Source organism: Lissotriton vulgaris, chromosome 11 (assembly GCF_964263255.1).
Source record: "Lissotriton vulgaris chromosome 11, aLisVul1.2, whole genome shotgun sequence".
In the NCBI taxonomy this organism is placed as follows: domain Eukaryota; kingdom Metazoa; phylum Chordata; class Amphibia; order Caudata; family Salamandridae; genus Lissotriton; species Lissotriton vulgaris.
Genome location: NC_141699.1, coordinates 248,501,150 through 248,514,044, shown reverse-complemented (window position 1 = coordinate 248,514,044; position 12,895 = coordinate 248,501,150). Strand labels below are relative to the sequence as shown.

General features: G+C 39.9%; 1 protein-coding gene across 10 annotated transcripts in view; it reads left to right on the top strand.

The window, feature by feature from the left end:
- Positions 1–12,895, top strand: part of CHEK2 (checkpoint kinase 2) — a 322,684-nt gene that overhangs the window by 157,062 nt on the left and 152,727 nt on the right. For all 10 annotated transcript variants that reach the window (XM_086943157.1, XM_086943155.1, XM_086943159.1 and 7 more), the window contains one exon: positions 3,988–4,096. In XM_086943157.1, coding sequence (XP_086799283.1) covers positions 3,988–4,096 — 109 coding nt within the window. The remainder of the gene's footprint in view (positions 1–3,987; positions 4,097–12,895) is intronic.

The following is a 12,895-nucleotide window of genomic DNA, read 5'->3' as shown; positions in this document are numbered from 1 at the left end:
AAGCTGAAAACCTATTACCTTGCAGTGTTTGGCACAGTGGACTTTGCATCTATTGATCTATCCTCACCAGTGGAGATCTATTTTGCGCCATTACTGTTCCTCGCACAAGTACTCGTACGTGACTAGTGGTGCCTTGGCAAACTTTTTTGGGTGGGAAGGGGATTTACTGCTTTAAATGAGAATTTTAATGTGAGAAGAATGGCTTATATCGTTAATAAAAAAGATTTGACCTACTATTACAACATTTTGTTTACTGGTAATTATACTTTGACTATTTATACAGATTTCCAACATGTTCCGTGTTTTGCATCTTGTGCAGTTGATAGCTGCGACCTGCTAAATCCAATCCTCTGAAATATACCCTATTTCACACATTATGGACCGGACCCCACTTCATTTGCTGGTACAAAGCATATTGTGATTTCCTTAATCAGGAGGATAGCTTTTAATCTGAAGATTCTGAATTGGTAGCACAATTTGATATAGAATGCCTTTTGCTAGGAGGATGAGAGTGAGCAGTTACTAGGCCTAATTAAACAATTAAATATTTAAAGCCCCTCTACCTCAAAGGATATTTTCATCCCTACAACTTGCTTCTGAGAACAGTTGTCAACGTATACTGCTTTATCAAGCTTTTCCATATCTGATATGTTCATGTCTGCCTCCATTGCTGCTGATGTTACATTCACATATCAACCTGTGGACAGCAACTTCAGACCTCAGTGATGCCTCTGTGATAGTCATGCGAACTGTAACAAGGTTAGTTCAATACTGAAGTGTCAAAGACCGCTTTATTCGATTAGTTAAAATCATAAAAGTATGCTAGACATTTATAAAACTATTTAAAACATGTTTAAAAGTCAATTAATACAATATCAGTCATAATGACAAGTAAAAACCGTTATAAAAAGATAATTACACAAATTCATTTCCATTTGAGCCCAACAATCCATTATTATTTAAATACATGATACAAAAACAGTTAGCTTCCAGCGTTTAAAAGTCCAATCTTAATCTCCTGAATCTTACAGAGGCTGCCAAAAAACTGGCGATACAGTACATAGTTACAGGGGCTTCCATCATTTGCAAAAATAGCAATGCAGGCTTATACTGTGTAAATCTCATCTCTTTCAGTATTGGTTTTACAAATCGGTTCCGGGGTTCAGAATACAAGGGGCAGAAAAACAAAAAGTGTGCAGTATCCTGGGCGGAGTGGTCATCACATTTACATGGAGTCAAATCCTCGGGCCTACACCAACCTTTCTTATCCCAAAGAACCATATGGATTTGATTGAAACGGAATTTTGTCAGCAACCATCTATGGAAAAAATTTGTCACCACTGACAAATAAGGAGCCAACTCAAGGGATGTGGTTATCATTACAAGTGCCCTCACAGAGGGTTTACCTAACTCATCCGCTTCACGCTCGGCAACACATAGCCTAGTGAAATTAGTCTTCACCCACACTAGATCTGCTTTACACAGGGACTCTGGTCTAACAAAAATACTGAAGTGGTTCAGGCCTGTTTCTCTAATCAAGCTGTCCACATCAGACTGTCAATCTAGTCCCATCAGTGGACACAGCCTGCTGTTTGACTTCAAATACAGGGCACCCACCCCTCTTTTTGCTTTTACCCATCCAGCAACCGGATTACAGAGTATTTGTGAGCTTCGACCGGAGTTTTTTTCTGACGTTTTTGTTTGGGGTAATGATATTTCTTTACAGTCTTCATGGGGCCAGCCTAGGCATTTATCCAAAGGGCATATAATTTTACTGCATCTACTTGCCTGTTTTGGCCTGTGTCGAGATTTGAGAAAATCAAGATGAGCCTCTTATTAGAATTTTTCTTCTCGTGTTTTCAGATGACCACTTCCCCTGTTGCTACAGAGCTTGGCAGCAACAACTTTCTTCAGAAACATTTGCCTGAACATAACCATGGAGTCCATCTGAACAATCTAATTCAGTCTTCAGTATCGTGCTCCAAACCCTGCATTTCTTTTAGAAAACTTTCTTTTCAGACAGCTCTATCAAATCTTGAAATGCCCCAGTTCATACACTTAATATTTTTGATTGAATCAGAGCACACCGACGATTTATTGTTTTCCACAGAGATGTTGGCTTTCTCGCCTCTGTCCCAAGATGTCTTGATTAAATATTGCCCACAGGATGTTATATTCTTAATTTGAGCCATGTGTCTAAATCTTTTCGTAAATGTGTTCTCCTGACTTCTGTTCTTCTATGTCGCTAGTGTTTTTCTTGCAGCTTTTTCTTCGAAGATTTCAAACATGTTGGGAAATTGACACCTTAAGGCCTTCTAAATATCAATAACTAGTTTCCCTAACCACTAGTAATAAAGGTAACATGTTGCTCCCCGAGACAAATTCTGTATCCAATTAAGTACAAATATTTTAGGCAGTCCATTGTTTGGTCTTATTCTGTAATCTTTCATAAGTGTTCATCAGCGCCGGACAGCCTAAAATTCAATTTTTAACAATATACTAAGTTTTCTTTTTCAAGAAAAACTTACTTTGACTGACCCAGCCTTGGTGGTACTGGGGACTAAAATTTCATGTTATCAGTCTAGCATGCTGTACTATCTGTTGCTAACAAAGTAGGCCCAATTCAAATGAAATGTTCTAATCATATAAGATTCTAAAAGACCTATATTGTACTGGAAAACTAGAGGAAAAAATGGAGTTGCTCCTCCAGTTCTCCTTTGATTAGTCACTAAATCTGCTAACTATTCACATTAGGCTGCTGTGATTTCTCTCTGCTCAAAAATGTTTATCGGTACTATAGGCCGTGCATAAATTCTTTCTTTCCTCTCCCTCTCGCTTTCCTCCCCTCTCGCTTTCCTCCCCCTTTTGTCAATAACACCTAACTGTATCTAATGCTGTTGCTTCATTCTTATGTCCTCTCCTTTCGGATTTACCTCTTCGTGTTTGAGTCTTCAGCGGTGATGTCCTGCTTCTAGCTGCTTAGGAGTTAGGGAAATATGGAAATGATTTATTCATTCTCAGATCGAAGTGAGACCAGAATTTGCTACAAGTTATTTTAAAGCCTTTTACTTGAACGTTACCAGGGTCTCCGAAATATTTACAAAGCAGAATTGGGGCTTGAAAAATCTTGTTAGCAAGGTCCTTTTCACATTTTCTGTATACTTTTAAATGGATCTCGTTTACACAGTCCATGGATATCGATGAGGTCTGATCATTGCAGTAAATGTGCTGTAGTGCTACCTGACTTTGCAATCAGCCGAGTACAAAAACAATTAGTCACCTCAAGAGACGGGCTAAACATGGCTCTGCATTTTTTGGCTTGATTTATACAGAATATGACTGCAGACTTATGTTTCAGGGGGCATGTGCACTTGAATGCAGACAGACTGAAGAAACACGTCTCCTTTCTTTGTGTGTCTTGTCTTGTGACAGCCCCTCATTGGGGAAGCATTCTCATGTATTCCATAATGTATAGGCTCCAATGTCTTCGGCTATAAGGTCGATCCTTATCTGAATTCAGAGTTTCTTCTTATGTGGAGCCTAAACTTTAATTAGATATGTTTTACTATGATTGCATACTTGAGCTTGCATGTAGCTTTGAAGCAGCCTTGGCATGTGTCATTGTTTTCAATGGTGTTATAAATTCAGCTCTGCTCGGTGGACCATCCTTTACAAGATATACAAATTCATAGAATTAGTCAAATGTTAATAAGCTAGGCAGAGTTGTAATCTCAAATTGAAATTCCTGTTTTATTAGAATGGAGGAAGGCAGTGGTGGTCGGTTTCTTAAATTAGGATCACTTTCAGGTAAATCATGAAAAACGTGCACACATTCGATTCTGTTGGACAAGTACGTTTTCCCCATTTTCCTGCGCACAGTTAGAGTAAATAAAACTCAATTAGTTATAATAAGTGAGTAAAGTTATATGTGTATTGAGACTAGAAATGGCACCCTTTTACAGACTTGCCACTCCATTTTTGCATTAGTGGTGCCTGCGGAGAGGTAAAGTTGGCCTTTGAGAAGTCGACGTGTAAGAAAGTTGCTGTAAAGATCATCAATAGACGGAAATTTAGGCTAAGCGGTTCAAGAGAGACTGTAAGTATACCCCTATTTATTGTACAGTTTATCATTTAAAGAGAAGTTCACAGATCTATCACAAACAATAGACCAAGTTATTTTTGCCTTTTCTGAGCTTCAATTGCATTCTTGAGAGAAGTGTGTAACCTACTGGCTGTTACTCGCCTATAGTAGGGTTAAACTATGAAACAATCCCTTCGATTACTGGGCTTACTTTCTCGTTGTTATGAGGTGGGTTAGGGAGATTGACCTTTCCAAGATGGAGATGGTACATTACTAGTTATGTTAATTATCCAAATCCTTGATTCTGCCTATATTACCAGGTTGCATTTACTAATTAAAATGTCTTTTTAACATATTGAAGAGCCAGCTTGCATAGGAGCTTCTATCTCACCGCTTATGTTTGTACTTGCCTGCAAGTTTGTTGCTCTATTGCTTGGGATTTTTTCCCTATTTTTCACAGTCTTGTTCAGAATTTAATCTGTAAAGTTCAAGTACTGTATCCTGTTACAAATTACAGCGTTTTTCTCTACATTGAGTATTACCACCAGCTTCCTCTCTGCTATGTCTAGAGCTGTGGTTTAGATTTGTTTGAGTACCTTGTTCTTCTTTTGCTCACATACAGTAGAGTTACTTGATTGGCAGGGACGCAGAGATGCTCGCTATGGATCTCGATTGCATACTCCTCAGATTCAGGAATGGAAGAGAGTATCATGATGCCCTTACTGACAGAGTAACTCAACTCAGTGAAATATGTTATCCACTCTGCGTTGAACACCACCACCTCCTTTGGCAGAGCAGTTGGTACCAATGCGGTGCTTCTGTGCCATATGTGGAGGACCTCCATGGTCTTCTTGAGTGCCACAGCTCACTCCCTTGGCTTCTCTGGGTCCGTGCAGCAGTATCACCAGTAGTTCTGCATCTTTCAAGCCTTTGCCAAGGCACAAAAACAATGCTACGGTCTACCTCCGCATCAACAGACTCTCCAGACCTTTCAAGGTACGGAATCCAGCCAACAACATCCAGACCCTCAGGAGAAACGTACTGTTAAGTCACTCTCCTGCTGCCTAATCACTTTAGCATGCTTTTAGTGGCACATGGCCATCCTGTTGGAGGTACGATAACGTACTACTTTCATGATGGCGATAACATCAGCTGATTGTGTGAGTAAGTTCTAAGTGCTGTCTGTCCAGCAACCATATAATAATTCTTTTCTGGTAAAACTGTTGGTACGTACTAGAGCGATAGGCCTGCCCACGGTTGTGACATCACTCTACCAGTTTTTTTTTTTTTTTGCTCCAACTCATCCCTCTGAAGAGGATAAGATGCTTCATTTTTTGGTTCCCGAACAAGCTTTTAGCCTTTACATATAGCACACTACTAAGGAAAATTGGGTGGACGTCCAGCTCTTTCCGTGGTTTGCCGGTGTAAAGCAGGGTAGGGCAGTGCAGAAGAGAATCATTTCAAGGTTGATGGTCTCCTGCATCAAAATCTGGTATGCATTAGCTAAGAAGCCCCTGAAGGGCTCATCCAACCAGTGCTAAGCCCGCACCAGCAACAAAGGCGTCAGTTGACCAGATATTGAAGCCCTACTGCCTTGATAGCCTGGTCCGGCGAGAGGGACACTTTTCCCATTTGGTTCTGCCGTACTTTTTTGTCTAAGACATTCCACAGATCTGCCCCGCACCCCTCCCCCACATTGGGTGGTAATTCTCTGGTATGTATTCACAAGGTGAAGCATCGACGGCTAGAAGTATACATCAGACTAAGTTATTTACCTTGGGAAACATTCTTTCTGGTGGATACTCAGACTTTCTACTCATGGATAACTGGCTGAAAGTAAGCAGAGCTCGTTACTCCTCTTTTAAAGGCTGCAATTCTGACATTGTGGTTGATGAGAAGATGAAACCGTTTGGAGCTGTATTAGATTTGAGAATGTCCCTGAATAAGTTAATTGAATATACTGGTCTCCTTGTCTCATTATAATCTTTAGATTATGTTGTCTTCTCGAAAACAGACCGGGCACACTGACAAGGGTCGTCATTGGTTAAAAATACAATCTGAAAGTGCTTTGCTTGCCGGAACGTCTAATGTGAATATAAAATAATTTCGGGTTTTATAGACCGCAGCAGCTACATCAGTGGTCATTTTACACGCTCATGTGACCCAGAAGCTAAAGAAATTAAATTTGACCACTGTTTTAAAAAATAATAAAAAATAAAAGCTCATTGTGCCCCCAAAAAGTGTTCGCTATAAAAATAAATCCACCAGGAGTTCTTTTCCAAGAATTATATGTTTTGCCTGAAATAAGCTCCCATATACATTAGTAACCTTTGTCAAGCAGCATTACAGTTAGCCCTTTGTGCAACCCTCTGCTTCCTGTGGCTCTTGCTTGGAGTTTAGTGCTTTGTGTGCTATGTTTAGAACTTTGAAAGAATGCACCAAACCTTTGCAGATATGTGCTGTATAAGGAGCTTTAATAAATGAAGGAGCTATGTGTTGTGCCATTCATATTTTAAGGTGGAAGCATATGATTAGTGAAGTCCAATAAACCACCAAAAAATGTGTAAGTTTCTTTTTATATAGAAGAAAGGCTACGGTGAGACGTTACTTTCTCAGGCTACTTTATCTAGCATTCCTCGGAAAAATGTGGTAAAAAGTAACTATTCCAATAGAATGAACAGAAACCTTTAGGTAGCTGCACTTCTACACAATGGAGTGGCAGACCCCTAGTGGTCTTTGTTGGAACCATAAGTAGTAGCTCATATAAAGTAACCTATCATTGGCACCTCCAAGTGTGATCTTGAGATATAAGAGGAAAGTTTTTGATTCACACTGACAAGTACCAATCTTCCAATATATTTAAAGAAAATAGTTGCTGTATTGGATTGTCTTCTACCTACATCTTTCATAGTGACAGTGTTTTGCCAGCATTGAGGCTTACATAGAGTAAAATGTTTGAATTATTCCATGTCATCAGGCTGGACATCCTCTGTTTAAAATGCTAAAGGCATTCATTTAACATTGCAGTTGTACAGTGTATCCAGGTCATTCTTTTACCAGGTGACAGCCAATAAGGAAGAGAGCATTTGATCACCACATCCTTTCGAGGCGTCCTGGTCTTAGATTTTCTACAACACTTTGAGTGAAAAGGAATCCTCCAGAATTGTACTCTCAATCAAGAAATCTTCAACTTTTAACTTTATTATTTGGAATGAATTCTCATTAAAAGCAATGAAAATCAGCTCTTAGATATGTGACGTATACGGTAAAGTTTCCAGGTATTCTATTAACTGGGCTAAATCAATCCTCTATATCTTACACGGTCCTCCACCACAGCTACCAAAGGGATGCACTATACAGATTACCACTGGCTCCTTTAAGTATTTGGGAATATATATCCCCTTACGGCCAGAAACATTTATGGCAAAAAAACGTATGGCTCCCCTACAAAGACTTCATCAAGACACAAAACATTGCGTACCCTGCCACTAACGCTGCTCGGCTGGGCAGCACTTTTCGAGATGATGGCACTTCCCAGATTTTTATATGCCCTTCAAAACACATCATTCATGGTCCCTATGTCTTATTTCAAGACAACTGAAGCAGAAGTGACTACCCTGCTTTGGGATGGTAAACCGACCCGAATTGCCATTAAAAATTTATTATAGGGTTGGTATGATGGCGGAATCGCCCTCCCAAACATACAAATATATTATTGGGCCTCACAATTAATTGTGGTGAATCAGTGGCTGCACGCGTCACAGACAGACCCAGCGTTTTACACTGACAGGAAAAGCTATGGACAGGGATGTTATGAGACGTTCATACAACAAAAGTAAAAAAAATCACTATTGGGCCCCACAGCACACACAGTGCAAATTTGGCACAAGGCACTTAGACAGCTGAGGTGGGACGAACAGATAACACAAATGACTCCGATATGGGAGACTCAGCGACTGGGCAGATTTATTACTAGGAAGGGATTTAAACATTTGGATTCAATTGGAATATCACCGGTGGGGGGCCTTTGGCAGAAAGAGGACATAGTGACTTTTCCACAACTCCAAGAACGATATGAGATGGCAGCAAAAGAATTGTTTTGTTATACTCAAATTAAACACGCACTTGAGAAAGCCATACCAAGAGGGACTATACTCCCTGAAGCCTCCCCGCTTGAGGATAGGCTCCTAACAGAGAGGATGGATGAAAAGGCAATCTCCCTCACTTTCCGTAAACTAATCGGTAATCAACAAGACCCCACAAAGGGCCTCCGAGAAAAATGGCAATGAGAGATGGGAGACTTAGATGAGACTGATTGGCAGGAAGCCCTAGCCCCCCTCCCCCGAGAAGTGGCAATGTCCTCCAAATTCAGATTAGTTCAATAAAAAATGCTTCATTGTATTTATTATACTAGAGTAACCCTTCCTAAGATAGGGTAAATTGACAACCGACTTTGCCTGAGACCATGCTGGAGGGGTGCCTCCTTCTACCACACAATGTGGGACTGCCCAGTAATAAAAACGTACTGGGAGACAATCATGAACATACTTACGCGAGTGAGTGGTGTAATGATTCCCCCAGATCCTAAGAGGTGTATTTTAAACATATGGGAACCAACCGATCTCAACCTTGCTGGGCAAGATTGGGCAACATTAGGCATGATGTTTGCAAAACAGAACGTTGCCAAACATTGGGGAGATCCTAACTCACCAACATGTCCAGAATGGCGTGGGGACATGGATGGAGTCGTGGTGGCAGAGAGGCAGCATATATAAACCAGGGATGCCCAAAAAAATGGTAAAGAATATGTGGCAAGTGGATTATCTACAGTGGGAACATTTATGTAAACTTCCCCCCATCCCCCCGAGTGAGATGCTGGTGACGGAGAGCTGAATGTTAAGAGTGTAGAACTGTATTATCCCAATTATTGCACTAATAATGTAATGGTGTCACATTTATGACAGAATGTATCAATATTTACGGAAGCATATCATGTCGATATTTTACTGAACCGTCAAGATGTTTTCTTATATGTAATCTAATAAAAAGATTTTTTTTTAAAAGCAATGAAATTCAGATACCCATTGTAAATAACCTTTCTTTCCCTGGGGCTGTTTCTTCCTGTTATTTTTTCACTCACTACAGCAAGACATGTACTCTTTCTTATCCTCTCCCTGTTAAAGTGGACCCAGGGGAAGAACCTTTCTGATATTTACGATCTTTGGCATGGCTAAAACTCGAGCAAAAAACAAGAAATCGCTTTTCAATTGCTGTCCAGTCTGTGAGGCTGAAACGTATTTACACACTACTCTGGAGCAATAGATCTACTGCCCATGTTCTGCATTCCTGGAAAGTAAGTATGAGCTTATTAAATAAAGCTTTGAATACGAGGGAGAAGAGGCTAGTTTAGGCCTTCATGCCAGCCCAGTCATTGAGCAATACGTTTGTGGACTTTCTCTCCCTCCATCTGGACGCACAAAGGAGGAATACGCCACTTCAAGTTTGCTGAACAGAAAACGATGAGGACTTTATGGACTTCTTCTCTAGATGTTCTGCTGCCCTTAACTACAAACCCTCTGAAGCTGCTTTAAAGTCAGACTTCTGATTTGCTGTCAAAACTCTAGTTGGCAATCTCCCTACAACCCAGACATTGGGTTAGCCCTCTTCCTGCCAGGAAGCTTGAGGCAGGGATTGAGGCCGACATATTTCCAGAGATATGGATGGCTGTGCAGCAGTTTGTGTCCTGATGTATATGCTAGTATCTTCAGCTTGCTGGATGAAGTGTTCTCTTAAGTTGGGAAACATGTGGAAGAAGCACTCAAGGCATTCTGCATACATGCAGACTGGTCAGCTGTCCAGCGTGTCTGCAGATGCAACCCTCCGGTTGTACTGCTAGGAGTTAATCTTAGAGAGGATCCGTCTTGTGGCTGCCCTTTTCAATGTTACCTTAGTACAACACTCCACAAAGTTATCAACAGTGATACAGCAGTCCTCCATAACGACCAGACAGCAAGAAAGTTGGATTGAAATGGAATAACTCCTGTCAGAGCACCTTTTTATTAAGTGAGAGAGATGCAAGATCATTCTGGTGGTTGCGGAATGGGACCAACAGAATGGACTTGTGGACATTTGCAAGTTTTCTATGGGTAAACTCATCACAATAAAGCTGCACCAAAGACATTTGATCTGTGCAAAGGCCAGATTCTGAACTACAAACCATATCTCCTGCTGATGACAGCTTGGCTGCTGAGGAACTAGAATGTATTATGTTGAATATTGGTGAACTTCGTAGATGCAGCTGCAGGCCTTGACTAGGAAAAGGTTTTGCATCTGGGATACTCTAATGGATATTACCCTACGTGGCTCAAGCAGTACAAGCTTTTCCCTCTTACAGGCCTTCAAGTTAGGTCTCAGATGCTCACCAGCCAGACTTCATTTAGCTACGATTTCTCATAATGGGTTGCAACGCAACCCTACTCACAGATTCCTTTCTCACACAAAATCTTTAAAGAGTTCATGTGAACCTATTCAGGTAATTTCCTCCAATAGCCTAAACACGGCACCTGGTTCTCTTGTAAGGACTTCATTGAAGCCTACACATAGAGTGCTTCTGAAACACTTGTGATAGAAGATTGCAATCTTAAAATCTCTGATGCTGGGAATAAGGAAAAAACGTAATCTATTAAAAAAATTCATGTTGAAGAAATGTAGTTACAGGTAATTATTTCGTTCTTGTGGTTGCCCATTTTTACAGGAAATTTCCCAATAATTATTCAAATGGCGTGTGTGATGCAACTCAAATTCCTAAAAATTATTGCTAGAGAAATGGCTACTTAAAAGTCCAGTCTGGCATTTAAAAGCATACTGTCATTTTAAGATATCCTGACTATATGTATCATGGAGACGGATGCTTCAAAGCTACTGTTAACGCTTTTGTGCATTTAATTCAAAATGTGCATTATTAATGGTGCAGAAAATTTAATCTACTCATGAATTCACATGTATACTGTCATGGAACTATTGCAATTGAAAATAATTTTCTTTGACCTGTTAAAGTGTTTTCCTGGCTGATGCTAACTAGAGCTCAGTTTGTTGTCCAAAATGGAAGTCACATCATCATGTTTATTCTCTGGTTTATGTTTCTGTCTGACACTATGTGCAGCATGATGTGTATTTGTTTATTTCTTAATGACCCTGTTCTCAATGAGGGTCTCTAGCTTCTTTTTCATGGACATTCTGCTGTGCACACTGCATAGCATTCGTTCTCAATGGTGCACTGTTTAAGTAACTGGTTTGTTCTGTTACTTCCAGACGACGTTGGGTCAGAGGGGCTGGATCAGTATTTATGTAGTTCATTAGTACTATTGTGGTTGGGTTATGTGTCTTATTTATATTTATTTCATTTGATTTGTTGACAATGTAATTTCTTTGCTCACACCATTATTTTATAATTGTATTGCTTTCTTTTAGCTATATAAATCCTTGAATTTGGGTATGAGCCAAACCAAAATTGGTCTATGATAGGGATGCTGCCCGCTTTTTAATTGATTGCCTATTATTCTGTATTGTTTCTATTGTTGTTTGCATTTAAATGAGATTTGCCACAACTGCACTTTACTATTTCTGTATTGTACCTTTTGAATTTTGTAATAAACATTCATGGTTTTTCTAACATCTGCTATAGAACTCACTTTTTGAGTCCGTCCTTTCTTTATTAATTGTATTTCGAAATGCTGTTTTAAACTTGGTCTCTGGAAAACAGTGCCTCATCATGATTAACACCATTCCCAATCCACCCAACATTCTGGGTGCGCCATTGAGATGTAGATTTGTAGGCATAAAGCGTGCCCACACTAGAAAGAATTGTTTATTTTTATATATCCAACAAAGAAATGTAATGAGGTTTGGACAGCCTCTGAAGTTATATCTATTTCTTGACTATACAAACAATATCTTTTACTTTGATCTTCCCTCCATGGTAATTTGATCATTTGTCACAACCAGTCCGCAACGTTAGTGATCATGCTCTTTAAACTCTTCTCATAAAATCTGATTAAAATACTGCTACTTTCACTAAAGGTTCTTCTACAGGTTCCAGCTTCTTTCGTAGCATCTTCATACACCGACACTACAAGGGAATACGTTTTTTTCCCCCGAATGCGAGAAGCTTGAGGAAAATGCCAATATTCTGTTCTAAGATTGCAAAACATAAGAAATCCTGTGATATCTTCCAAGTAAGGTTGTTCGAGCATCTATGTTCACCAAACGGTGCTCTTCCCCATCAAGATTCAAGAGGGCGCAGGCTTTAGGAAAGACTCCTCTAAAACCCTTTTCAGCCGAATTTGATATAAAAGTTGAGACCACCTAAAAAAAAAAAATAGTTTCCACCTGTAGCTTTACACTTTGCCTCCAAACCTGTGGTATAATGGAAAAGCTAGAAACGCCTTCCCCAATTTAGTCCTGTCCAACTACAGCACTTACTCCAGGTCGGGCTTAAGCTGTAAAAGACTGAATGTTGTGTTGGGATTACAAGAAGATCCGAAACAGACTGATGAACAGCAAACCACTACAGACTCAACATGCATTTTTGGAAACCGCTGTCAGCTGTTTGTTCGCACATTTTTAGAATCACTTTTCTGAGATCTGATTAAACAAAAATTCTTCTGTGCTTCTACACTCTCATGAATTCCATTAGTTGCTTGGACTTGCAGCCACAATGATGGTTGGTGTATTGTACTATAGGCATGTTGTCTGTTGAAACTAAACTCCTCTTGAAAGGAATAAACCTTTCATTGTTAATATCAGAGTTTTTCA